Here is a 26681-nt window from a genome sequence, read left to right on the forward strand (position 1 = left end):
ATGGGACGCATCTGCTATTGGCTGAGCGGAGCGCGTATTGCATTATGGGTCACATTGCTGAGACCACCGGCGGCCATCTTGCGTTGCCATTGGCTAAGCGCACCCAACTTGAATTGACTCGTTTCTTTTATTTTCTGTCTCCAGGACGAAAATGCCACCGTGTCTGGTGTTCGCTTTTACCAACAAGTCCGGGACGGACAATCACTAAATGCACATTTCATTAGAAAGAGAATGAGATGATAAATGTTCTCTTCTCAGGAGTGCTGTCAAGGATATGTCAAACTTACAGAACAGTGTTCCCTCATTTTTCGCTGGTCAAAACATTCCAAGCCGCAATCTCCCAAGACCCATCACACAATAGGTGAATTTCTTCTTAGTAATGGTTGACTTTTTTGCTACATTCTTTGAGTTTATTTTGGTGGGATTTACGCCTCTGTTAAGACATTAAATGCTGTTCTCAAAACTTGTTTCACTTAAAAAATGAAAGTTTTCAAATGCAAAACGTAGAAAAAATAGTAAGCTGCGGCGTTAATAAAAGAGTGTGAACGGATGCGTGCTAACTCCAACAGCATGAGGACGACGACATCCAAAGTCGGCTTAATAAGTATGTTCCTGCATTTCTTTTTCATCCTTAAATGGCTACTGAAAAACCGGATCGCAAATGTCACAAATGGTCGCAAATGAAAATCTGTGATAGAGTGAATAAGCGAACTACCGAGTAGCGATCGAGGGAACCCTCAACTCACAAACGTGTTTTCAGCCAACAGAAGTTGTCAGGAACAGTGGCAGTGTAAGATGACTGACCGGGGGTGGTGAGCACACACAAACAAGGAAGCAATAACTTATTTTTGAGCATTTATTGACTCATTTGACTTTCCTTGTTATTAAATGTAATCAGTAGTCACATCGCCCACTCGCTCGCTCACTCCAAGACATGAAAAGACAATTTCTTCACACATTTCATAACAGTGTGCATCTATGATTTATCCATCAATCTTAAATCATGGATCTGTTTTGCCAGGTGGAAGGGGCGGAGCTTGACAAAAGACGGGCCCCAAAGTTGAGCTCTCTCTCTCTCTCTCTCTCTCTCTCTCTCTCTCTCTCTCTCTCTCTCTCTCTCTCTCTCTCTCTCTCTCTCTCTCTCTTTCTCTCTCTCTCTCTCTCTCTCTCTCTCTCTCTTTCTCTCACCCGCGACATCATCTTTTGAGCTCAACGACGGCGCAGCGGCACCGAGTCCCAGGATGTCGGGCAAGCGGTCGCCACAGGCGTGGCCCTCCGCCAACCGCTCCCAGTGGGAGGCGCCCACCTTCGGGACGGCGGCTCGCTTCCGGGTGGGCGCGACTGCGCTGCTGTTCGCCGTGGCCGCCGCCGGCAACCTGGCGCTGATGGCCAGCGTGCTGGGCAGGCGAGGAGGCCGCCAGCGTCCGGCCTCCCGCCTGCGGCCGCTCATGGTCAGCCTGGCGTCGGCCGACCTGATGATGACCTTTGTGGTGATGCCCCTGGACGCGGCGTGGAACGTGACGGTGCAGTGGTACGGGGGCGACGCCCTGTGCAAGCTGCTCAGCTTCCTCAAGCTGCTGGCCATGTACGCCTCAGCCTCGGCGCTGGTGGTCATCGGCCTGGACCGCTACGGCGCCATCGTGCGCCCGCTGCGCGCTCTCAGTGCCCGGCGCAGGAACAGGCGCATGCTGGCGCTGGCCTGGGGCCTCAGTCTGCTGCTGGCCGCGCCGCAGGTGTGTGCTAGCGTGGCGATGTAGCTCGCGCTTCACGTAGCCCGGCCGGGACGAGCGAGGCGGCATTGTCGGGTGTTTGGTGGGCGTGAGCCCCAAATTGCAAATGTTGCTGGAAGGATCCGACTTGGCTGCTACATTTGGAAGAACAGCTCAAGCGTGGTGCTGAAACGTACAAAAATCACCTTGGCAACATTTGTGCGGCCTTCTCTCTCGTGTTAAGGTTAGGGCAGTAAATCCCGGCTGGAATGTTCCGGAAATTGAATGAAGACCACCTGCTTGCACCACCCTTTGTTTCCACGAGGAAGGCTAGCAAATGCGAAGAGAAAACCGACAACACACGAGCGCAATCATGTCATGATTTACCATGTCACGTTGGCATGTTTTCATAACATCACTTGTCATGTTTTCACTATGTAACTGTCATCTTTTCATCACGTCACATTGTCATGTTTTGGCGCGGCCAGTGACGTGGCGCTCCTCCCCCGTTGCAGCTGTTTGTGTTTGGCGCGGTGGAGGCGGGCGAGGTGGGCGTGGCGTTCACACAGTGCGCGACGCACGCGACTTTCAGCGTCCGCTGGCAGGAAACGTTCTACAACATGTTCCACTTCAGCACATTGTACTTGCTGCCCCTGCTGGTGATGAGCTGCTGCTACGGCCGCATCATGCTGCACATCCACAATACGCACCTGAGGAACAAAGGTAAGCCTGCCGCCTGCTAGCCACCAAAAAAAAAAAAAGGCTCTAGCATTTTGACTTTGGTGGCCAGTCCAGCCCGGCAGAGCCCAACTCCTCAATGCCTAATATGTAGCCTGGCCAAATGTAGGAAAATGTTGAAATTTGCCGCGTGGGTTGCGACTTGTGCCGCCCGCCGGCATGTGTTCCTCCTCAGGCCAACTGCGCCGCAGCGGCAGCGACGGCATCTCCAAGGCCCGGATGAAGACACTGAAGATGACGCTGGTGATCGTGCTGTCCTTCGTGGTGTGCTGGACGCCGTACTACCTGTTGGGGGTGTGGTACTGGTTCCAGCCCGACGTGGTCCACTTCACGCCCGAGTACGTCCACCACGGCCTCTTCCTATTCGGGAACCTCAACACCTGCTGCGATCCGCTCATCTACGGCTTCTACACACCCTCCTTCCGGGTCGATGTGGCCGCCTGCTGTCGTCGCGGCCGGCGGAAACCGCCCACCGCCGACGATGACTTCGGACTCCCAGTAGCCCGCCTCCGCAAGGACAAAGAAAGACAAGGACGGCCGCGGAGTCCGCGCGGGGACAGGGACGGAACAGGTCCTGGCGTTCCGCCGACGACTCCATCCACACACGCGTGTGATGACATGCTGGAATTGTAAAACGTAAATTGACAGATGTAATTCCTGTGCCTGTGCCAAAAAAAATGTCTTTTCAGCCACCCACTTGCCCAACTGGTGCAAATGTGCCATAGTTGGTGCAAATAGATGACCAGCAGCCATTTTGAATGACGCAACCCTCTTTGTTCCCGGCTGTTAGACTGGATCTTGCAAGCCCACACAATATATTGTGTTGTATAGCTATATAAAAACATGGAAGCTACCAAAAGAAAGATTTGAGTGTCTTCTTTCATAAGGACAAGGAAAAAAAAGATATTTCTACACTGAAAAAGAGCTTGTTGCAACATGACCCCGGTTGATCTCTTATACATTAGGCCCAAATCTTGCTTCTTACAATAAAGGCTGCTTGATTTCTTAATAATATATATATTACAATGATAAATAACATGTCTTGGTAACACTTTAGTTCGTTATAATAAATTAGATCATTAGTAAAGTCACTTTAATGTACTAATTATTGACTAACAGTTAATGAGTAATAGTTGCAGTTTCAAAATAACGTTCCAATAACAAACGATGAGGTTCATTGACATTTGATTTGATGGCAATTAACTCATTCAGTGCCTTTGACTAAGTATACTTGTAAAATATATATATTTTAGAGCGGGGATAGATGGGGGAGAATCTAATTATGCTCCACTGTAAATGTCAAACTTGGAAACAACGTCGCCCCTCCCAACATGGCCGCCACGTAGGCACATCGGTTAGCTGTGCCGATTCAGCGCGCCGGCAGGCGGCGTCCAACTGTTGTCTGATTGGCTGAACGGTCAACACAACCGGAAGCAAAAATAAATAAATAAATAATTAAAAGATGGCGGCCGGCGCGTAAAGAGGAAAACTACGAAATGTGTCGTGTCCACTTTTCAGCCGACTGACGACTCACACCCCAAGTAAGACTTTGCCTGAAAATGAGAAACCTTTGCCGACATTTCAGCTTCCACTGTCGGACAACATGCCGGCCGGCGGCTGAATGACGCTATTACCATGTGATTACAATACTGCACGTTTCCAGGTGTAGCCCTTGAAAGGCCTGCTGCTTCAACTTGAATTTCACTCACGTGGTGGACAAAAGAAGAAGAATAATTCCTACTTTGCGTGTGCACTGCTCGGCTTCAAAATGAACAGGAACACGAACATGAAAATGAACGCGATGCTTTTCCTTCCCAACTACGCGACTTTTATCCACAGGAAAGAAAATACAAGTCATTCATGAATATCACCTCCAATCACTACTATCAAATGACAATCAATACAAATGTATATCAAGAACCGTAACCATTTAGTTATGGATAGAAATATTGAAATATTTCCACTCAGCAACAGTTGTTGGCGTTCACTAAGTTGCACCCCCACTAAAATTGCTCAATTCAAATGTCCATCCATTTTCTGAACCGCTTGCTCCTCACGAAGGGGGGGGGGGGGTACACCCTCATCTGGTTGCCAGCCAATCGCAGGGCACACAGAGACCAACAACCATCCACGCTCACAAGCACACCTAGGGACAATATGGAGCGTCCAATTAATCTGCCATGCATGTCTTCTTCAGAATGTGGGAGGAGACCGGAGTACCCGGAGAAGACCCACAGGGGCAGGCACCGGGAGAACATGCAAACTCCACCCAGGAAGGCCGGAGTCTGGCCGCCCTCAATTCAAATGTATTAGTAGTTCAATAAAAAATGGATAAGGACTGTTTATTTCATCAAATAGTTGGTGACTTATGTTTTGCTGATCACACACAAAAAAGGCTCAATTTATGTGAACTTTTTCTTTTTTTTTATGCCTCATCTACAAATGATCCGATCTATCGTTTTTTTTTAGAATCCAATTGACACAAATGTTTTCCCAGTCCTGCTTTAGGCGATTTGTTGAAAAAGTGTCTTTTTCAAGTGACTTGTTCCTTCGGGTTGGCACCATGGCAACTACGATGGCACGAAAACAGACGCCTGCCTTTGACATTGCCACGGCGACCGCCTCCCTTGCCAACAAAGTCATCCTTTTCCTGTTGTCGCCCAGGCGGCCGCTAGGTGAGATGTTGGGACGCGGTCGCGGCTGGCGAGGCTCGGGGGCCGGCGCCGAGCGCGCCGCCGCCAACAGAGGCGAACCTCTCCTGCTTTCGGTCCAGCAGCCCGGCCCCCTGTTTCCCGTGAGTGGCGTCGTCGCCCCGTCGCGTGTCGCCGGAAATCCTCCATTTCACCTTTTCTTACGCGTGTGGCGCAGGTGATGGAGCGCAAGCCCCTCCCCCTGGCCTGCGGCGAGGAGGCCGAGTACCTTTTGGCACTCAAGCAGGAGTTCCGAGGTGCCATGAAGACGCGGCCGGGTTTCCTGCAGCCGCAGGCGAGGCACAGGTCACATGCAGGTCAGCCACCTGTTACCTCCAGACAAATGATGAGATGCACATTTTGATTTTCATCTGATATTCAGATGTGGAAAGATATTTGGACAAATATCTCAACTCAAGCGAGCAGACGGACGCGTTGAGCGACTGGATCACAGGTAAAGTTCGCTCGCCACTCAACTTGCAACTCCACCGACCAGCACCACAAACAAACAAGTGGTGTTGAAATCCAAACCGCGTCACATTTTTTCACATGCCAAGCAACAACAACCGGGAGATTTTCTCTCATTTTTCATTTTTTCCCACAATTGCTTCTCGGCAGGCCCCCAGGGTGCGCGTGCGTGCGCTCTTTTATTTTCCCAGGCTGCTTTGTTGACCTCCAATGTGGCCGACCCGAAAAAACAAAACAAAAACAAAAAACATGTGTCATCAACATCAACATTCTTCATGTCACTCACCAACCGACGTCTTTTCTTGTCCAGACTGGAAGAGATTACCCAAAGAAATCCGACTATGTGTCAGGAGAACCCGCAGAAAAGGTCAGTGCGGACACGCACACACAACTTGAATCTGACTGCGTTGATTACCGGCAGGGTCTTGAGGTTGCACATTTAGGTTGTCATTTAAAAAAAAAAAAAAAAAAGTACAAGTGTGCTAGCGTGTCCCCAAAGAACGTGAATAGCACACAGGTCGCTTCTAAAAATAATGATCAAGAATTTAAAAGGAAGTTAACATTTATGTATTGATTTGTACATAAGATGACATGTTGCGTTTAAAAATGATATTTGTGTTCAAGGCAGGGTTATTATAGTTGTGGAATTTTTCATTTCAGTTCATTTTGAGTTTTGTTTTTTAAATGTAGTTAGTAGGGGTGTGAATTGCCTAGTACCTGACGATTCGATTCGTATCACGATTCACAGGTCACGATTCGATTCGATACCGATTAATCCCGATACGAATGGTCACGATTCGATACCGATTAATCCCGATACGAATTTATAAGTCGATTGTTGCGATTTTTTTCCATTCAAATTTAGAAAATACTATCAGTAAATTTGTACATGTACACTGTAAGATTTGTATGAATATATTTATCTAAAACTTGAGGCTTATAACCGTGAGCCACTGTACACAAACAGTTTGCAATCTGTTTCACATTTGAACAGCATTAAAATAAAAATATTAAGGCTTAATGTGCCGTTCATATAACATTCTTCCATGCTCAAGGTGTGAATCCTAAAAAAAAAATAAAAAAAAAATCGATTCTGCCGATTATTGAATCGATTCGAGAATCGCGCGATGTAGTATCGCGATATATCGCCGAATCGATTTTTTTTTAACACCCCTAGTAGTTAGTTTGAATTACTTTTCAGGGTGGTTCTGTTAGTTTTAACCAGTTTTAGTTATTTAATAAATTCTTCGTTTTAGTTTTGTTTTTTTTATTTGTATTACTTGTGCACAATATTTAAAAACCAGCATCTTTTGGTGCTTTTCCATTGGCTGCTGCTCGATGATGTCACTTTCGTGTGACACACTTTCAAACGTCCTTATTCTGGCGGTTCATATCAAAATAAATGTACTAAAAATCACATTTCAAATCATCCCCAAAGGCTCATGCATTCAATAAGCGAGCTCGAAATCAAGGTGCATTATGGGTAGTTTTTGAGTAGGCGAAACTACCGGTCATTGAAAATGAATTGGATCCAATGGAATCAGCTAGAAACGTTTTAAGCGCTGGAAAGTTGCTGTTTTTTATGAACATGTTTTCATTTTTTAAAAAGCATTTTTGTTTTTATATTATTTTTTTCATGAAATTTGTTTTTTGAATTTTAGTTTTAGTTCACTCGAATAACCTTGGTTCAAGGAGGAAAAAAAATGCCATTTGTGTTTGCCCAAAATCTTTTTCAAAAAGGACATGATGTAGCTGTCATTTTCCTAGCGCCATATTTTTTGCGGCCGGCCAGTTGTCGCGACGGGATCTGATCCCACGCCAGCGACTTGATGAAATTGCAAGTAGTTGACCAAGTTGTGGTCGATGTCAGCAGCGTCGACGGCCGTGCCGGTGTCAGCGAGCGCTCGCGCGGACGAGCACAAGAAAGACGGCAACGACGCGCTGGTCAAACTGGAGGTAAGCCGGCAAACGCGCCTCACCAAACAAAAAAATTGCACTCAGCAACAAACAAACGCGCGTTTGCGGCAAAGACGCTGGCGAGTGAGGAGCAGCGCAGCTCCGACGAGGAGGAGGAGGAGGAAAAGAAGAAGAAGGACGACGAGCAGGAGGCGGACGAGGAGTACGACGAGGAAGAGCTGGAGGAAGTGAGCGCACGCACGCACGCAAATACAAAGGTGTTTTATTCTGAAAGGTCACCGTGCTCGTTTGTGGCAGGAGACGGATTACATCATGTCGTACTTCGACAACGGCGAAGATTTTGGCGGCGAAAGCGACGACAACATGGACGAAGCCGTGTACTGAAAACTTGGTGCTGTTGCCGTGGCGACGTTGACACCACACCACAAAAGGTTTTTTTAAATTCCTTTTCATGTCAAATGTTGACTTTTTACTCAAATGTTTCAAATACAGTGTCATACACAAATGTTTTGTTGTTTAAAATTTGTGCACATAAGTAGCGTTAGCTTGACTTGGGCCGACTTGCACTTGTGACTTACCAGCCGAGCTGTCGCTTGGCAGGTTTTGCTACTTTGCCAATATCAGATGCACTGTGATGCCCGCGCATGCGGGCAAGGAGAGCCACACTCGCTCTTTATTCCAAAAGCAAAGCCAATGAAAACATCGTCAAGGAGCTTGCGTACGGACGCTCCCACACGGCCAATCAGCTCTTGGCATCACTCAGCAGGCCACGCCCCTTGAAAGAGCACATGCACAAAACTTTTCTTGTGGGCTTTTACCGACTCGGGTTCTCAACTGGGCAGGTCATGGTGGAAAAACATTTATTTGTACAATATTTTGGAATATTTGTTTCTTTCCAGGATGTTTTTGCCTCCATTTTAGAGTGGAAAACGTTAAGTTTATCAGTGTGGGTTGATCGAAAAATTGAATTTTCCATATGCATTTCCGGTGCGCTTCTCCTGGCGACAGGCGTTTTGAGGCGAGAGGCGGGGCCACCCGGAAATGCTCGCCAAAGACAAACAAGCATTTTGCGGCCGAGTAAGCAGAGAAAAGCTGCACCGGCATATAACTGGATAGCCGATAGGCCAAGACATTTGAGGTCGGCCATATTGCTCCTCCTAAGAAACGTTTCTCGCCATACAATCCGATAAATTTACACGATCCAAATTGGAGAACATTTTAGAGTAGAAACAGCATCATTTATCATCTTTAACTTTATTAAACATAAACAGGACTTTTTATAACTTGCCTTAAATGCATGTATGCTCACAGGAGGAAACGTTTTTTTTTTTTTTTTTTTATTATTAAACTTGTATATTTTTTTTTTATGAAAGAATTATAAGTGTAATTCAACAAAAGTTGCCTCTGCCAAATCAAAAATTGGGGTCTAAGGAACTGAGTGATAAAAGAAAAATGGGGTCTTCAAAGCAGCACATTTATTTATTGTTAAAAAAAATAGTGAGCACCTTGGCACAAAGCCCCCACCCCGCCTCCAGCCTTCTACTAAGTGCCTATGAGCTGTATATATTTCATTTGACTGTACGAATAGCATGTAGTTGATTCAGTAGTCTGCTGGTGAGATGGGAAGCGCAAGATGGCCGCCCTGTAACTTCAACCGCTTTCACTGGTGTGTATGAGCTATCGGCTATCCAGTCATGTATACAGGTCAGTGATGCTAACAACACACAGGAAGGTGGGATCCCGGATTTGAACCCGCAACATCTGTGAGCCGGACTTGCTAACCAGTCGGCTCCCTGATGCGTTTGATAGGCCGTCAATGATTCAAGCTTTTATTTTTGCATGCTAGTAAATGAGGAGGTGCTATTTTGTTGTGGTCAATGAGGCGCCATCTTGCGGAACCTGTCGTGGAGGGCGTGCGCGCTAATGGTGGGCGGTCCGGCGTCCAGGGGGCAGCCCTCCACCAGGCTGTTGGCGGGCGTGGGCGGCACCCGGCCCTCCTCGCCGTCGTCCTCGCCAACGTCGTCGTCACGGCTGTCGCGCGCCCTCACAAAGTCTTTGAGTAGCGGCAGAAGCTTCTTGCGCGACGCCAACGCGTTTCCTGAAGGACGCGAGCAAGCAAAGTTAGCCACGGTGGCGGGCGGCCGCGCCCATTCGCAAACTTTTATACGCACAACACCAAAAGTCACAACCATTCAAAAAGTCCAAACCCTACTGGGACAAACTTGTACTTTTGAAGACTAAAAGTTTGAATTTACTTGTTTTGTGAACGTCAAAGGGATGAAAACGTCTGCAACTGATTTTTGGGGGTGTGTCTAAAAATGTTGCCGCGTGACACCCTTTGGCATCTGGCAGGCGCACGTCTCACCTTGGTGATAGGCCGCCAAGCTGGCAAGGGGGCTGCTGATTGGCCGCAGGTCAAGGGCGGGGTCGCCAGCCCGCTCCAGGAAGTGGCTGACCTGTTGTGAGAAAGGTGGTGAGAGAGGCGCACAAAGCCGTTGAAGTTACAGGGCGGCCATTTTGCTCCTCCCACCTCACCAGCAGACAACTGTTATAAACTATACAGTATACGTACAGATGACAGATATACAGCTCGTAGGCAGTTAGTAGAACAACGTTTGTGCCGGGGTTAAAAAATAAACAAACAAGTGGATGTGAACAGTATGTGCTGTTTGAAGATCCCCTTTTTCTTTTATCGCTACATTCCTTGATCGCAGTATTAGATTTGGCAGAGGCATCTATTGTTGAATTACAGTTGTAATTCTTTAATAAAAAAAATATATATATACCCGTTTCCTCCTGTACTAAACATTTATTAAGCATATCATTTATACATGTATTTAAGGCAAATTGTAAAATGTCTTAAGTCCTCTTGTTTGATGTTTTATACATTTAAAACATGATAAATAATGCCGTTTCTAAGAAGTAATGTCTCAAATGTTCTCCAATTTGGATGCTGTAAATGTATAGAATGATATGCAGAGAAAGGTTTCTTGGGGAGGAGCAATATGGCGGCCTCGTGACCTCAAAAGGCTTGGCTTTTCAGGTATCCAGTCATATATATAGATCAGTGGGTGCACTGGCCCGTGTCAAGGCATTTGCCGCAAGACTTTGAGATGACAAAGATTATGTTGATTGTCATCGGGTGCCTTTTTGGCGTTGGCTCTGAAATTTGGATGTCGTCAAGTCCTCGTTAGCTGCCAGTCTGAACGTGTTGTCTCTTTGCTGCACGTCATTTGGCACGTGCGCAAGCGTACCTGTTCCCTGCAGGGGGCGCTGTGACTGAAGAGTGCCAGCTCCCTGATTGGCTGCTTGTCCTCAGTGAAGGAGACGCTCATCAACACCAACACGTCCAAAGCCAACTTGCGGCAGAAGCTGGAAAGCTCCGCCTCCAGCTCCGCCCTCTGCAGGAAGGCCTGACAACACACGCACACATTCAGTATCGTCACCACAGGTGAGTTACCAGCGCGCATGTGTGAGCGCATCAACCGATCGACGGACCTGGAGCGGGAGGAAGAGTACGCAGACGGCCATAGACAAACTTCCTTTCAGCATCTTCATGTCCTTCACCAACATCTGTTCCGTGTTGAGGCCTGAAGACCGTGACACGGTCACACGTGACACAAGAGGCGGGCGAGGGCGGGGTGGACTCACCAGACACGTCAAACTTTGCGTTATGCAGGGCCTGGAAGAGAGCGTCGCGTGGTGGCAGGGAGGGGAAGCGCGCCTCCAGGGCGGCGACATACTGGCCGTCTTTGGGCGTCACCTTGCCCGCCGCGGGCGCCATGTTGACGCAGTCCGTCAGGATGGTCGCTAAGCAACACACCGGACGCTCATCATTCGCAAGCGAACGGGTTTTGGGCGGGGCTTAAGGGACGCTTACCGTAGAGAAGGTGCGCCAGCTGGCAGTCCAGGATGTGCGGCGCCTTCTGGATGAGGCGCTCCGTCACCAGGGTGGCGCAGGAGCCTACCGTCTCCACGGTAACGGGGCAGGGGGGACTCGCAGCTCGCTCCAGAGCGTGGTGGTCGATCACCTCCACCACCGCCCCCTCAAGGTCGCCGTCGGAACTGCATGGACAGACACCTGACACGTCACCGCGCCTTAGCGCCCCCTACAGGTGGTCGTTACCGGCTCGTACCTGGCAAGGACGTTGTGGTCGACCAGCGTGAGGCGCAGGCGACCCGCCCGCTGCAGCGCCGCCAAGTCCAGCTGGTCCCGGAAGAGCAGAGAGTCCGAAGACAGACCGGCCTGGCGCAGCAGGAAGACGTTGTCGGAGTGCAGCGGCAGCTCCTCCCGCCGGATGTTGAGCAGCGGCACGCTCGGCGCCGAGTCGTCGTCGTCGCCACGCGTCTGCCCACAGAAGGACGCCGCTCGCTCACGTGGGTCGTGTTGCCGGTGCCGACGGGCCTCACCTTGGACAGGAAGTAGGCGTAGGCCAACGAGCACACCATGGAGTCCAGGTCGCACGCCTCGTTTCCCAGGACCACGTGGAGCGGACGGCCCGACGGGAGCTCGGCGCTCGCCTGGGGGGGAAGGAAGGACGTCACAGCCCGCAAACATCCGACAGGCGACACCCAGACCCAAGCACGGCAACACATGCAAATGCAGCTCCCAAGCTGTTTCTGATGTGTTGTTTCATGTGGTTGATTGACATTTGCCACACGTGACTGACCGCCATTAAAGTATTGTAGCTATTTGGTCTCACTCACGCCGACTTAAGTTACCAATCAATCATTCATATGTAAGTGCAAGTGACAGCCTGCCTGTGCTCATTCATGACTCGATTCGCGCAGCTCCAAACGTGTCATCTCGCGAGATTTGGACCAACTCGCGTTCGCATTGCTAATGCACGAGTGCCATCTAGAGGCCGAAGTGTAAATCTTCCACACTTTCAATGACCGCTCACAAGAGCGTGTGCTGGGATGTGCGTGTGTGTGTGTGTGTGTGCTACCTTGACGGCTGCGTGGCAAGTGGCGAGAAAGTCGTCCATAGTTGACTCGGTGCGGTAATCGAGTGTGTATGGGTCGCGTAAGCGTCCACACTCTTTGAATGACCGAAACGTGACCAGCGTGTGAAAGGTCACGTTGCCTTCACGGTCCTTTCCCAATCGGAATCTTTTCTTTCGTTTACTGTTGAGTCATAGTAGTTCCGTATTTGACATCCGTCCGAGCTAGTAGTGGTGGTGTTGTTATGCTTGTAAGCGTTAGCTGTAAAGAAGCCTGTTCATCGTTTGGCGTAATGGTGACGTCATCAAGATGCGACAGCGTTGTACAAAAAAGCTGGACTTCTGGAGATGACTTTAGAAGCAAACAAAAAGCACACACGCACACTTTCTAATATCACATCCATCCAGTCGGGTGTTTATAAACGACCTTGTTTTCATCTCCTCTTACTTTATGTTCTTTTCATGGCTGTAAACACACTGACGTCATGGTATGCAAATATTCTCACATCATGGCCTTCTGTACGAAAACTTGCTGCGTGCGCAAAACGTTGTGTTAAAAAATAAAATAAAAATAAACGCCTGTGACCCGAGATTGGAGGGAAGGGACGCGCATTTCCCACCAGCACGTCAAGGCACCATGACGGAACTGGAGTATGGAACTCTGGGAAAAGTAGTCTTTTGAAAATAATGCTTTTTAAAAGACTTTTCAAAAGCATTCTTTTTCTCAAGCTTTGATTTTGAGTCCTTTTGAGTCCATTTAAAGCATTTTTAAATCGTTTATTTGAACTCTACACTCTGTTAGTAAGCTGTCTTTCACCTATATACTTCAAAATATGTTGTGTTTAGCACTTAGTTTTCAAACTGCTTTTAAATGTCGAACATTCAATCATTTAAATGTGCTATGAAACTAAATGTGCCTTTGCTTTTCAAATAAGGAAAACTTGATGTCACTTTTCCTCAGCGTTGTCAACCTCCGGCTGATGTTGCTCAACTACTGGGGGCTTAAAAAGAACAAAAGGTGTGTCGTATCTCAATGTACTCATTTATTGCATACTTAGTTGATTTGTGTGTTTGCACTGCGACTTTCAGTCAAACAAAAACTCATGAATGAAAGTTCATGAACACTGGCGCCGCCTCACGACTCCCAGCCGCCACAATGACATCTGCTCCGGTTTCCATGGTAACACACCACAGCCGACCGCTTCTCGTCCAACTGGCGACACGTTAACCTCTGACCCTTGGGGGTGATGACTGTCAGCTGGTAAAGAGACTTGTTTTGTTTTTTTCTTCTTACGGTAAACGGTAAAAGAATAAGTCAGTGAACTCTGACCTCACCATCTAGATCTTCTCCACGTAGTTTCCGGGAAACATTCCCTCCCGGCCGCGAAGGCGTCCGAACCACCAGCCCGACGGATCTAAACCAAAACCGATCCATCGTTAGAAGACGGATGAGAAGGACAGATGAAGAAGAAGGATAGCAAAAGAGAAGAATTGGAAGTTGCAAAAAAGTTGCCGTGCCGCATTTGAGGATGCGGCGGAAGAAGACGAACGTGAAGAGAAGACGACGAGGACGACAACTCCAGCGATACCTTCGGTGAGAATCTCGATGACGTCGTCTGTGTTGAAGCTGAGCTCATCCGTGTCCTGGGCGTCGTAAGCGTAGAGGGCACGACACTGCGGGGAACGAGGCTTGGGTTTGGGGCGGCCCGCTCCGGGGACCGGCTTCACCTCCTTGGAACGCCGCCGCTGCAGCCTAAAAGGCACCAAAAGGTGAGAAGCCGAACGGGTCTTGGTCTACTTCATCCTTATTATTCTGGCAGGTTCCAAGTGACGTTCTACTCTGACTACATTGGCGGGTGTCCCCCGACGATCATGGACTCTCGGGCACATCGAGTGAAAATGGTTTTTCCAGTCATCGTGGCTTTTGCTGATCTGACTTTGAGTGGCTTTTCTTACGTTTGTATGCCAAATGCATGCCGCGTAGAAACGAGCTGCGTTCTCACCCGGCGGCGCCCTGTTCCGGGACGTTCATGAAGCCCATGTCCACATGCTTAGCGGACCCGCTGTCACGCCGATGCTGGTTCTGGAGTCGGGGCAGACTGGGCTGCTCCATGCTGGACTGCTGCCTCAGTAACGAGCCCCTGGCGGAGCTCCCTTGGTGGGTCCTGACATCCTCGTTGTGAGGACCTGAGGAAGTCAAGCGGGCAAAATCAGTCCCACATTCATCATTACAACAGCGGAATGTTCAAGTGCTACCTGGATTGTTCTGGTTGGGTGGGGCCCAATTTTCTCGGTAGAGACTCTTACGGTTGTCCCTCCTTGTGGGTCCTGAGAACGGAAGTGAAGTCATGAGGAGACTTTCACAAAAGCCTTGGTGGCACTCACGAGACCGCTCGGAACTTACGTGAGTTTTTGGGCAGACCCGGTCCAATGGAGACGTGCAGAACCTTCCCACTGGGTTTCAGGACCGCCTCGTCCCCCTGACCTACCTGGAACTGGATCTGTCTGGAACCCGATGAGCTAAAGGGGCCCCAGCCTCCCTTCTTCACTTTGAACTCCAGACTGAAAGCGAGCGCAGAGGAAGACGAGGAAGGATGAATCGCGGTAGGCGAGCGAGCGAGCGAGCAAGACGCATTTGGGGACTAACAGGTTGTTGAACTTGAGCGGAAGATTGCCCTGAGTTTTCTCGTGATGACGCTTGATGAGCAGACTGAGGAATTCCGTCTTGAAGACGCTCTGGAGGACGCTGTCATACTCTTGCTGGTGGATGATGAAGATGTCGTCCTGCAGGGTGCTAGATAGGAGATGCACAACAACGAAGATGAAGCCTCGTTCACCTTTCAGCAGGCTTCAAGTCAAGTCAAGTCATCTTCACTTCTTGTTTTCATTCCCAACAACAAACTGGCCTGCAGAAAATATTCCAGTAGCACTTGTGAGGCTGAGTATGATGGACGCAATTTGTTTGTTTGAACAACATGGCTACCCATTTCAGTCATTGTCATCCCGTTTCCTTTTCTGAACCCACTTCAAGTCCCCCACGATGCAATCCTGAGGCTGGACTTGTACCTCAAGGAAACGGACTGGATACTGCCCAGCTCTATCTTCCTCTTGAGAACCTCCTGGATTTGACCTTTATCTGGCCCCTGCTTCACCTTCTCTCGACCAATCAGGTACAAGAACTTGGGTGTGAGGATGAGGTCACGCTTCACCGTCTGCTCAAAAGAAAGAAGAAGTAAGAGGACTCAGCCAAATGCGTTTCTTCTGTGAAGGAGCCACCGAGTTGAGTGCGTGTCTGACCCGGAATCGGCGGTCAAATTTGACGACCACGTCGGCAAAGTCGATCCTCTCCCTGCGGCCGACAAACTGCCGGATCTCCGGGTGGACGTCGGTGCCAATGTAGTCGCCCACAAAGTTACGGTTCAAGCTGTTCTTGCGACGTTCCTTCTTGTTCAGCAGGATGTCAGACGCTGGAAAAAGAAGAGAGAAAATAAAAAAGGGGAGGGGCAATCTGCGAGGGTGCGAGCGACATGAGGTCTCACCTTCCTCCCTCATCTTGACGTACTTGCGGACGGCAACGTGTTTGCGCCAGGCCTTCTGGATGAGGCGAGCGTAACCGTTGTACTTGCGCTCCCTCATCTCCTCCAGCAGGAAGAGCTGCAGGAGACGCGAGCACACGCTGGATCGAGACTTTTACGGACTTTTCACCGCCACATCTTTTCATACCGACTCCGGAGCTTTCACAAAGACTTTGGTCTTGCCCAGCTGGAACTGGTCCTCGTCCATGTTGACCGAGTTGAGCAGGTGCAGGACGCCCTGACGCGCATCACCTTGCCAGGCGGGCCACGTCTCTTTGGTCAGGATGGCGTACCTGCGCGGTGGACATGAGTTAGTGACGGCAGGCAAGGTGCGCCGCTGGCGCTCTTTGCTCTCGGACCTCTGCAGGAACTTGTTGAAAAGGCGGCGGTACGCATATCCTGCTCGACGGACCCGGATGTTCTCGCGGAGGCCCAGGTACTCCACCTGGTGCCGTACTCGGTTCTCCTCCCAGTCGCGAGGGCGTTTGGTCTCGTTGGGTTTGATGCAGCGAATGTAGTGAGGCGTACACTTCATCAGTGTCTGCACCAGAGTGTTGGCTTGTTTCTAACCACACGGGAGGGGTTGTCATGAGGTCACCTGATGACCAGGGCGGGGCGGACCGGACCACCTGATGGACAATCACCTTGATCTTGCTGCTGGCCGTGCTGGGACGTCCTCTCTTCTCTGCCTCCAGGTTCTCGGGGAAAAGCGCTCGAATGAAGGGACTGCCGTAACGGCACACGAGCACGGCACGGTCAGTCAGGTCGCCACGACGACCACGATGAGGCGGTCACACGCGCACGCCACTTACAACTCGCTGCCTTGCATCAGCTCGATGATGTCGTTGAACAGCACGTCTCGGTTCCTCTCGCAGAAGCCGCTGACGTCGTATGATACCTGAGCGAGACGCACGGCTCATCAGACAGAGTGAGCGACGGACGGCGGCGGTGGCGCACCTTCCCGGCGTAGTGGTGGATGATGAATCCTTTGTTCCAGCTGCTGAAGTGTTCGTGCGAGCCGACTTGACCTTGGAGTTTCTGCAGCAGGGTCTGGTCCGCGCCGTCGCCTTTGGCGTGCATGGTGGCGCACACATCGTCCAGCACACTCATGATGCCAGGAGGATTCTGGGAAGGAGCGCAAGGACGACAACTTGAAGACATTTCAGCATCTTCACAAGTCGGACTTGCCCTGTTTGTATCTGTGCTGTTGATGTTAGTTTACAGTCAGTCGGACGGAGCCCTGGGGTGAAAGGTCATCTTACAACAACAACATCTCTCGCTCAGACAAAGATCAGTGGACACCAATGAGACGTTTCTCAACCAGCAGTCAGGTGACCATTCGTCAGACGCACCTGGCAATAGTACCTGGAATCGGGTGGGGCCATCATCATCATTCACCTCGGGCAGCAACCCACCAAATCAACGCCAATCGCTTGCTCACCCAAGAACGCTTCATAGTCCAACATATGAAGAATACAATTTGATTAAAGTATTAATAGCGCTTTAGCCTCATCCATCATTCAGATATATTGAGTTGCGAATTCCTCCGCTGGCTGTTGATGCAGCGAACCAACCCCACGGGAAGAACAAAAGTTGAAAAGACAAAGATTGTCCGATTTGAAATCCATCCACGTCTTGAGTACTAGCTTGTTGTACTTATAGCGTCATCCTCGCTAATGCTACACTTGCTAATGCTAAGTTAGCTCATCTAAGCTAAAAAAAAAAAAAAGGAGGCGCACAACTTCCAGATTACGCAGCGTACGTCACTTTCATGCATGTGCGATCCCCTCGTGGAGGGATTCTGGCTGAAACTGGTCCATCTGCATTGACGCATTAAGACTCGGGAAAATGATGACTGGACGCTCGTTTCACAGCAGCCAATCGACTACTTAATTAGAGTCATCAGCGGTTGATTGATACGTAGTCTTACCTGGCAACAACAAAACAAGTGAGCACTGTGACATAAACGGGCAAATTCCACTCCTGAGATATCCATGTGAAGAAAACGTTTGGATCTTCGGCAGTCAAAGAGTCCGCTTGGCAAAACGGACCTTTTGCGGATCCTTACGAGTTGACTGAGTCTCCACGCACATCACCATGGAAACCTTCATGTGATGGTGAACGGCGTATTTTGATGTCAGCTGCTTGTGCAACTCACCAGTTTGGACTCGATGAGGTCACACACAACTTTGTTGTTGAAATAGTCGATGGGCGTCCACTTGATCCCCTCCTGAACATACTCCTCCTGCACGCACGCACGCACACATGCACGCAAACGGTGAGCGTGTTGGAGATGTCCGAGAGGACGGTGATGTCGCACACCTGCTCGGCCTTCAACGTGAGCTGGATGAAAATCTGCTGCAGCTTCTCGTTGACAAAGTTGATGCAGAACTGTTCAAACCCGTTTTTCTAAAGTCACAAAAACAAACACAAACGCCGGATTAGCGAGGATCGTGCACAGTCGCGTGCACGAGCGGCTTACCTGGAAGATCTCAAAGCCGTAGATGTCCAGGACTCCGATGTTGAACTCCTCCTGATCCTTTTGCATAGCTCGATTGACACACTGACGGCAACACATGTACACATACGCGCGCAAGGTCAGAGGTCAGTCGGAAGCGGAGGGCGGTGGCAGGTGTCGTGGTACTGACGTCGACCAGGAAGTCGAAGAGGCGGCTATAGAGGGCTTTTGCCAGCGCGTCGCGGGTGAAGCAGGCCTGCTCTGCGTTGAGGGTGACGGAGATGGACTCGCTCTTGCCCCCCCACTTGCTGTCCATGATCCGGCTGGTCAGTTTGCTGCACAGGGCGTCCTGAGGGATCCCCAGCAGGAAGGACGGGAAGGCCAGAACTGAAGCAGGCGCACGGTGTTAACGCCAGCGGGCAGCACGCAACGGTGCCGCAAATTTCTGCAACTTACAGTCGCCACTCTCCACCACCGCAAAGTTGTTCTCCTCGCGAAAGTTGATGTTGCCCAGGTGGAGAATGCCCGCCACCAGCTGGACAACCGAATCCTGGTCCTCCACGGACAGGCCCACCACCGACATGGCCTCCTGACACGGACGGAGACAAAACATTGAGAGACTGACGGACGCACGGAGAGGCAGTGAGGGACAGACGGACCAAGGTGTCGGCGAATTCCTTCTTGTCGTTGACGTCTTCCACCGTGAACGTTCCCGATTGATTGAGGTAGATGTAGTAGTCGGGGGTCGTGACCCCAAGGTTCTCCCTCTGCTCCCCGCTCGCCCCCTCCAGCAGCTGAGAGTCAGAGGTCAAAAGCGAGCGCGGTTATGCTTTCACAATAAAACAGCCGGCAACTGGCAATGGCCGGTCGGAGCGGGTGCTAACTGGCTGCTGGCATTTGCCGGTACCTGCTAGCATCTGCCGGTACCTGCTAGCATCTGCCGCTACCTGCTAGCATCTGCCGCTACCTGCTAGCATCTGCCGCTACCTGGTAGTAGATGTGGAAGTTCCTCTCGCCTGGATTCTGTGAAACCACTCGGCTCTTCTCCAACAGGAAGTTGGAGATCTTTCCTCCGTCGGGAGCGCCGCCGCGGCTGAACTGGATCTCAAAGTACTTTCCCTGTCAGGGGAGGGAACATGTCACGCGTGTACATCGGGTTCCACCTCATCGTCCGTCTGTCTGTCTGCGTGTGAGTACTAACGAAGCGGCTGGAATTATTGTTGCGGACCGTCTTGGCGTTCCCGAAGGCCTCCAGCAGGGGGTTGGATTGCAGGATGATGTCCTTCACGTGCTGCACACAAACACACATGCTTTCGATCCACCTAATCTCAAACCCCGCCCCCTCCACTCACCTGCACCTTGTCGCCTCCCCCTGACACCTTAGATACGTAGCTCATGATGTATTTGGCCGCCACCGTCTTCCCGGCGCCGCTCTCGCCGCTGAGGACCGGCAAACACGTCAGACGGGAAGTCCAAAGCGCAAACAAACCGGCGTGGAGTGAAGTCCCGCCCACCTGATGATGACACACTGGTTCTCGCTGTCAATCATCATGTTGCGATAGACGTCATCGGCCAGCGCGTAGACGTGAGGTGGGTTCTCGTATTGGGCCTGAGACACAGTACACATCAACATACACACCAGTGGCGGGGGCGGAGCCACTTTGGCTGGCCACAAGAAAAATGGGTGACGACGTCCGGTCCTCAGATGGCTCAAGGTCACAAGCCGCGTGACGACCGCACGTGCTTGCGCCGCACAAGATGGCTGACTTTACATTTGGACTTCCTGTCATTGTGATGACGTCACCATTTCCGTCGTTCTCTGCCAGTCAACGGACGGCCTGTCGCAATGTACAGACCGTGGACGGACAAAGCGCATGTGGAGGTCACGTCTTGAGGACGCCTCCGCCTTTCTTGCCACACGCATTTTTGCCAAACGGGATGATTTGGATGGCTCGCCACCATATAAGTGTCCCATTCACACTTGTACGCGTTCGTTTGGGCTTCAAGGACGTGATAAGCACGAGGGCAGACGATCGAACCCAAAACCTTGCCCTTGGCAAGACGGGCAACTGCACTACCACGGAGCCATGCCACCTAACTGATCTTAAAAGATCTTCAAACTTTCCGTAAAGGAAGATGACAAGGTGCCATTTTGCAACCGTGATATTTACTTTAGTGGCTTTTCCACCGCCGGAACTTTTGGAGAACTTTTCAGTTTATCTTGGTAAAATTCTGAACTTTTACAACCAAGAACTCCCTTTAGCCAGGAACTCGCTGATCCTGGGCTTGTTGGTGGAAAAGCAGTTTTTGACTACATTTGTTTGTTTACTGCTCCGCTCGTCCTCAATTTCTTCTGCTGCTGCTTTACGGCACACGTTGAACTTTCAAAACCAATCGAGAGCATTTTGAAAGAATGATGGAAACAAAATGGCAGTCAACAGTTGCACTCACCACAACAACACTGCATTTTACAAACATACAAAATAACCGAAACCTGAGGACATTTTTATGACTAAATGTTTGTTTTTGTGTACCGCTCCCTGGTAGAGGTCCACTTCTCTTTCTGTGAAATATGGAAGTTGTTTAAAGGGATTGACGGAGATCAGAACCGGTCCAATGTAGGTCTGGAAAATGGGGTCAAGGTTTACAGTAAAAGTGGCCGAGGTGCGTGCGTGTTGAGGATACAAAGATGTAGTCGTCCATGTATCTTTTCTTGAGGTTGTCGGTGATGGCGTCCTCGTTGATTTTGGACAGCAGCACCATGTCGTCCACGCCGCTCACCTTCACGTCCTGAGCCAGCCAATGATAGCGCTCCTTGCTGCCCTGTGTGGGGAGGGCGGGACAAACACAGCCACTTTCATGTTAGGACATTATAGTGAAGACATTCAACAAACCAACAACAAACAAACAAAGAAGAAAAAAACAACAACAACACTTTTGAGTTTGGACTCAGTTGAGACTTGAAAGTTTGCCAAAGAAAATGTCGAGTGACGATAAACGTGAGGCGCAGGCGTGTCTCCTCGTCAAGTCGCAGCATTCCAAAGTCCTGTCGGCTCATGTTTGTCCACACAAAACAACACAATGTACACACTCAGCCTATGTCTGTGTGAGAGTGTGTAGTTCAGTGTGTGCCAGCATTGACACCAAGAGCCTGTATGACAAAATAACTTCCAATTATGTCCTAATTATTATTTTGCAGTCTTTTATTATTACTCTTTTTTCACCGTTTGGCATTTAAGACTCGTTCATGTTGATCTTCTGATCAGATCAGCAAACCAGGAACAAGTCAAAGAAAAAGTTTGGCAACAGAAGCGTTCACAGCCAGCCTCAAGTACAATTCAAGAGAGGCTCAGAAGCGGCAGCAGTACGAGGACTGGGTCCGGGACCAGGACCAGGACCAGGACCAGTCCAAGGACCACAACCACGATCAGAGAAGCGGAGAAGGGCGTGTCGCCATGACGTGTTGATCCTCACCATGTCTGCTGCTGCCTGTGTCACTTCCTAGACAGTTCAAAGTTGATGTTGCCCAAATCAGCCCAGATCAGCAGACCGGTCCACGCGAGTCCACATCAGGCCACTTTGCTACAGTGCGCACTGTCGCGACTTTGGAGACAGACGGAGCGTCAAGTCAAGTCCGTGCAGGTGCGGACAGGTATGACCACGCCTCCTCCTCCTTCTCGAAAATACATGTTGTGGCTGCACCCCCTGTTGTCGGGATGCAAAACGACAAGTCCTCATCCCAGGTGGAGTTTTTCAATCGTGATGAGGGAGAGGAATAGAGAGAGCGAGAGAGAGAGAAAGAGAGAGAGAGAGTCTCCATTACAGAGTTCAAGTACTTGAGTATTTCTTACTTCCATTGATGCGCTACACTGTAAATTATTTATTAAAAGCAGTCTTTCGCTTCAGTTTGCCGCCATGATGTGTGGAATATTATTATTATTATTATTTATGATGTGTGGAATATTTGTGTCATAATATTCCACCTGTGTGAACTATTAATGTCAACCAATATTTCGCACGGTTCCACTCGTTTTTGTTTTCGAGCAAAGGGGAAAAAGTATTTTTGCAAAAACGAGTTGTAACAAAATGGCGTTAAAGTAATTCTGCATTTCAAGATCTTCTCAAAATAAGATCTCTAGCTCAGAGGGCGGGATTAGTGCGAGGACTAACCAATGGGAAGCGAGCCTGCGAGCAATTCGATTGGTGTTGGCGAGGAGGGGCGTGGTTAGGCGGAGCGTGTCCAACATGGCGGTCTAGTTGCGCTTCTTTTGGCCTTCGTACAGCAAGCATCACATTTACGCTACATTTCTTTTCTTTTGCTGTCGGCAGCTTCGCGCCACTCAACATGGATATGGACATGGACATGAAGAAGAGGGTCCACTTGGAGCTAAAGGACAGAAGTCCCGCTGAGGTGCGTTCACGGCCACTGCCGCCAAATGTCTCCTTTTGTCGTCGTCTTTCTTGCTCGCATTGAATGTGCGCCAGTGCCAACATCGAGTCCGAAACCGAGTCGTCGTTCTTGCGGACTGGGACGTCGACGACGTTTGTGCTCTTTTTCGCACCTTCCCGCCATTGTTCAAGCTTTGCGTTCGCGCCCTACAGTCCCCCGTCACGTGACTGAAAGGCAGCGCTTGACTACTCTTTGGCGCGAAAACTTTGTTGTCGCGCTCGTTCGGCGCTTCCGGTTGGGTCGGTTACCATGGTGACCGTCCAGCTACTCCGTTGTAAAGTTGCATGTTGCCATAGCAACCACTCAGCAGGACACACGCAGACAGGAAGCTGCTGACGGCCGTGTTGTTGTTGTTGTTTGTGCAGGTGTGCGTGTTGGCCTTGGACACGTGCCGTTCGGGAGACGGCGAGGTGGACGGCGTGACGGAGGAGTTTTCGTCTCTGGAGGTTCTGCGCATGGCCAACGTAGGCCTCAAGTCGCTCTCCAAACTGCCGTCGCTGCCCAAACTGCACAAGGTGGGTCTTGGTGTCGCCTGGCTTGAAACCAGGCAAGATTTACGGGTGTCCAACGCCGAGCTTTTCTTGGCCATCTTTCAGGACGCCGACACAAACAAACGTCTTTGGTTTGGAGAAAAGGAAAATTGAACAAAAGTGGACAAAAATTTAGTATTTGGCTCCGTACAGGTGAGGCGTGAGGAATGAAAGTTTTCCTAAACATCAAACGCCTTTGCCATTGTGCAATATTATTGGCCACACATTTTTTATTTTATTTTGACGCCTGGTCCAATATGCAGATTGCCATAAAAGTTTGTTTGTTTGCTTGTTTGAGCCGCCGTTCCAAAATGTTGATAAGAATGAAATGAGCAAAGCGTGACTGAAGCTTCTTCCTTTGTTATGTCTCAGCTGAAGAGCTGGCAAATAAATTAAAACACTTCCACGTGTTGAAAAGTGGCATAAACATCTTGTCGAAAGATCAAATTGTTTGCCTTCTTCACACTTTGTTTAGTATGGTGAAAGATTAGTATTTGTTGTCTATGAAAGTTGCTAAAAAATTGGATTTGTTGTTGTCAATGGGCCGTTATCAGTTTCCGCATGACTTTCAAAATAAAACAGGAAATGAGTCCAAACTTCTAGGATGACAGCAAGTTCCCACTATGCATTGCTGGCCACCTGATGAGGTTTTGTTGTTGTTTGTCAGCTGGAGTTGAGCGACAACGCCATCTGCGGTGGTTTGGAGGCACTGGCCCAAAAGTGTCCCAACCTGACGCACCTGAACATCAGCGGCAACAACATCAGCGACATGGCCGCCCTGGAAGCTTTGGTGAGCGCGCGTCCGTCCGTCCGCACACGGGAAGTCGCCGGCTTTGTGATGACGTGGCTCCGCCCCCCTCCGAGCAGGAGCCCCTGAAAAAGCTGACGACGTTGGACGTGTCGGGTTGCGAGGTGAGCGCGCGGGACGACTACCGCGACGCCGTCTTCCGCCTGCTGCCTGGCGTCACTTACCTGGACGGCTACGATCGCCATGACAACCGGGCGCCGCACTCCGATAACGGTACGAAGGCGATTCAAGTGCACAGCGGGGATGGGCGAGGACCGATACCACCGGCCTTCTTCTCTTTGAATGTATCGGGTACTTGTGGAGGCTGTCGATACCAGCCCCTGACAGTTAAGGGGGAACAAAAACAAAACAAAAGCATCTGAAAGGTCTCCATGTTAGTTTACAGATTAAAAGTACTAGAGGTATTGCTCCTCAGTACTGGTGAGTATTCAGACTGAAAAAAAAGTGGTATCGGTCTGAGCTAAAAGTCGTATCAGGCTTCTCTCGTGCCCACAAGTTTTGCTTTTTGGATGTGAACAGACACACAAAAAAACTTTTGTGTTGCAGGCGAGGATGATGGCGCCGGTCCGCATGACGGCGATGATGATGATGATGACGACGAAGATGATGGTGATGAAGATGATGATGATGATGATGATGAAGAGGAGGAGGAGGTGGGGCTGTCGTACCTGATGAAGGAGGGTATCCAGGTGGGTGAGGGCAAAAAAAAAAATTGAGTTTTTAACTGTTGTAGTGTTCTTGAGGGTCTTGAAAGCCACTTCCAGATGTAGTCAATTATGATGATGATGATGATGATGATGATGACGACTAGTGAGTGTCAATCCTCTTTTGTCATGAAAAAGTGTTGCGAGATGACTTGACATTTGAAGACATCAGCAACTTCCTGGCCAGCCTTTGTTGCCAATTAAAAAAAAGGGGGTGCCACAAAGATGCCCGTTTGTCAACACGGTAGTAGGCGGCCATCTTGTTAGCATAAATGTCAAACATCAGCTGAGATGCGCTTTTGATTGGAAAAACAAAATGTGGACGGACGGATGGATGGAAGGTGTCCAACGAACGAATAAATGAACGAACATGTGCCACTTTTGCCTTCAGGATGAGGAAGACGACGGTGACTATGTGGAGGAAGAGGAGGAGGACGATGAAGGTTAGTTTGGGCGCAAAAAAAGCGATTTTTGACGACAACACGGAAGGTTTGACGGTGCCCTTGAGTTAGAATCATGCCAAACCCCCGTAGCCCAAACACAAAAAACCTGATCTATGTACACAAAGGAACATATCTTCAATTACAAAAAAAAACGACTTTCAAATGCAAAAAAACTGTTTTGTGTACGTCAAAAGCAATTGTACAACTCCGGATAAAAGTCACGTGACTTTTGGCAGCGATATTCTACGTGCTGAAAAGCCAAGATTCACACGCGCAAAGCCAGTAAACTTTACAGCAGGGGGCGCTTTTGAAAGAGCGCCATATTGAGAGAGTTTGGACAACTCGTTGAAGAACTACTACGACGTGATTGGTCAACTGCTGGTCACATGACATATGGACGCCTTGTCGTTTTCATGCTGCTGTGATTACATAATGTATTGCATTTGGCGTTTCCAGAGCCATGGGTGTTTCTATTGTTGTTATTACTTACATATTGCAATTAAGCCGTGTTGCTCAGCATGGTGATGTTCACAATCACAACAACCATGCAGCGTTATGATGCAGTTAGATTTAGGGTTAAGTAAAGTTAGTAAAATACCACAACTTGATGTAGGTGGGACTGCACACTGTAGCTTTCTACCTCGTCAAATGAGTGGTGTGCCATGTTGATCATGTTTCGTGTACGTAGACCAGGTTTTTTGTGTTTATGGGGTTTTGGCATGATTCTAACCCCATCCTTGACTCGGCAGACGACGAGGCGCTCCCCCGAGGCGACAAGAGGAAGAGAGACGACGAAGACGACGAGGACGAAGACGACCAATAGTCGAGCGCCACCTGCCGGGCCACGCCCATTGTGGGCCTGACTTCCGGCCCCGCCTCCTCAGAGGCAAAGGTGATCAGTCCGGTCTTGGTCCCGGTGATCAGTCCGGTCTTGGTCCCGGTTCTGGTGTGTAAATACGAGTGAACTCTTAACTTTCCAAAGTTTTTCTTGTTTTCTGGCGTCGTCATGTGACCTCATCATGACGTCATCGTTTTCCAATAAAAGCTCCGCAAGCAACTTGACGCTCTCGTTTTTCATGTGGCTCACATCGGCTGCCGGATGCATTCCAGCGGTCATTTGTGAAATTGAGCATGGAGCAGCATCTGAGCCTCTGGCGCCCCCTTTTGGTAAATTGACCATGAAGAGTGGACAACTTGCGTTAGCTTATTCCCACTTGGCATAACACAGATGATGTTGACCTTTTCCTT

The 26681-nt window shown here is 49.6% G+C and overlaps 5 protein-coding genes across 11 annotated transcripts; 3 read left to right on the forward strand and 2 right to left on the reverse strand.

The window, feature by feature from the left end:
* The first annotated feature begins 1188 nt into the window (after nt 1-1188).
* On the forward strand, nt 1189-3310 carry LOC144021990 (gonadotropin-releasing hormone II receptor-like). Its single transcript, XM_077526334.1, has 3 exons — nt 1189-1733; nt 2225-2432; nt 2623-3310. Exons 1-3 carry the CDS (start codon nt 1242-1244, stop codon nt 3078-3080), a joined length of 1158 nt encoding a protein of 385 aa, XP_077382460.1. The 5' UTR covers nt 1189-1241; the 3' UTR covers nt 3081-3310.
* A 576-nt stretch (nt 3311-3886) lies between these two features.
* On the forward strand, nt 3887-21897 carry LOC144023001 (DNA-directed RNA polymerase III subunit RPC7-like). 3 transcript variants are annotated; one of them, XM_077528247.1, is made up of 9 exons: nt 3887-3988; nt 5112-5241; nt 5316-5454; nt 5520-5591; nt 5916-5972; nt 7476-7561; nt 7636-7749; nt 7820-7953; nt 21765-21897. In XM_077528247.1, the coding sequence occupies exons 2-8, from the start codon at nt 5128-5130 to the stop codon at nt 7904-7906; spliced, it is 669 nt and encodes a 222-aa protein (XP_077384373.1). In that variant the 5' UTR covers nt 3887-3988; nt 5112-5127; the 3' UTR covers nt 7907-7953; nt 21765-21897. The 3 variants fall into 3 exon arrangements, with proteins under 3 accessions (XP_077384373.1, XP_077384374.1, XP_077384375.1); XM_077528248.1 differs by lacking the exon at nt 21765-21897 and adding an exon at nt 13427-13474 and having other exon boundaries at nt 7479-7561; XM_077528249.1 differs by lacking the exon at nt 21765-21897 and adding an exon at nt 13427-13490 and having other exon boundaries at nt 3920-3988.
* Nucleotides 7934-12657, reverse strand: prune (prune exopolyphosphatase). Of its 2 annotated transcripts, XM_077528235.1 has the most exons (9): nt 12472-12657; nt 11933-12043; nt 11659-11870; nt 11403-11587; nt 11174-11332; nt 11021-11112; nt 10777-10935; nt 9888-9978; nt 7967-9620 (listed from the first exon to the last, which is right to left on the reverse strand). In XM_077528235.1, exons 1-9 carry the CDS (start codon nt 12508-12510, stop codon nt 9397-9399), a joined length of 1272 nt encoding a protein of 423 aa, XP_077384361.1. In that variant the 5' UTR covers nt 12511-12657; the 3' UTR covers nt 7967-9396. The 2 variants fall into 2 exon arrangements, with proteins under 2 accessions (XP_077384360.1, XP_077384361.1); XM_077528234.1 differs by lacking the exon at nt 12472-12657 and having other exon boundaries at nt 7934-9620; nt 11933-12333.
* Nucleotides 13487-22178, reverse strand: myo1eb (myosin IEb). Of its 4 annotated transcripts, XM_077528227.1 has the most exons (28): nt 21973-22173; nt 21184-21321; nt 21033-21122; nt 20013-20107; nt 19851-19938; nt 19700-19789; nt 19486-19617; nt 19158-19292; nt 18955-19087; nt 18689-18885; nt 18523-18603; nt 18363-18449; nt 18199-18285; nt 16998-17165; nt 16853-16938; nt 16685-16766; nt 16400-16605; nt 16189-16333; nt 16005-16119; nt 15763-15932; nt 15532-15677; nt 15113-15259; nt 14870-15027; nt 14722-14793; nt 14469-14652; nt 14055-14218; nt 13801-13880; nt 13487-13723 (listed from the first exon to the last, which is right to left on the reverse strand). In XM_077528227.1, exons 1-27 carry the CDS (start codon nt 21973-21975, stop codon nt 13804-13806), a joined length of 3276 nt encoding a protein of 1091 aa, XP_077384353.1. In that variant the 5' UTR covers nt 21976-22173; the 3' UTR covers nt 13487-13723; nt 13801-13803. The 4 variants fall into 4 exon arrangements, with proteins under 4 accessions (XP_077384353.1, XP_077384351.1, XP_077384352.1 ...); XM_077528225.1 differs by having other exon boundaries at nt 16189-16605; nt 21973-22178; XM_077528226.1 differs by having other exon boundaries at nt 13796-13880; nt 16189-16605; nt 21973-22178.
* LOC144022999 (acidic leucine-rich nuclear phosphoprotein 32 family member E-like) lies at nt 22008-26490 on the forward strand. Its single transcript, XM_077528242.1, has 8 exons — nt 22008-22150; nt 22828-22909; nt 23314-23463; nt 24146-24268; nt 24346-24499; nt 24833-24975; nt 25382-25433; nt 26183-26490. Exons 2-8 carry the CDS (start codon nt 22844-22846, stop codon nt 26254-26256), a joined length of 762 nt encoding a protein of 253 aa, XP_077384368.1. The 5' UTR covers nt 22008-22150; nt 22828-22843; the 3' UTR covers nt 26257-26490.
* The last annotated feature ends 191 nt before the right edge of the window (nt 26491-26681 follow it).

Source organism: Festucalex cinctus, chromosome 7, assembly GCF_051991245.1.
Source record: "Festucalex cinctus isolate MCC-2025b chromosome 7, RoL_Fcin_1.0, whole genome shotgun sequence".
Lineage (NCBI taxonomy): Eukaryota > Metazoa > Chordata > Actinopteri > Syngnathiformes > Syngnathidae > Festucalex > Festucalex cinctus.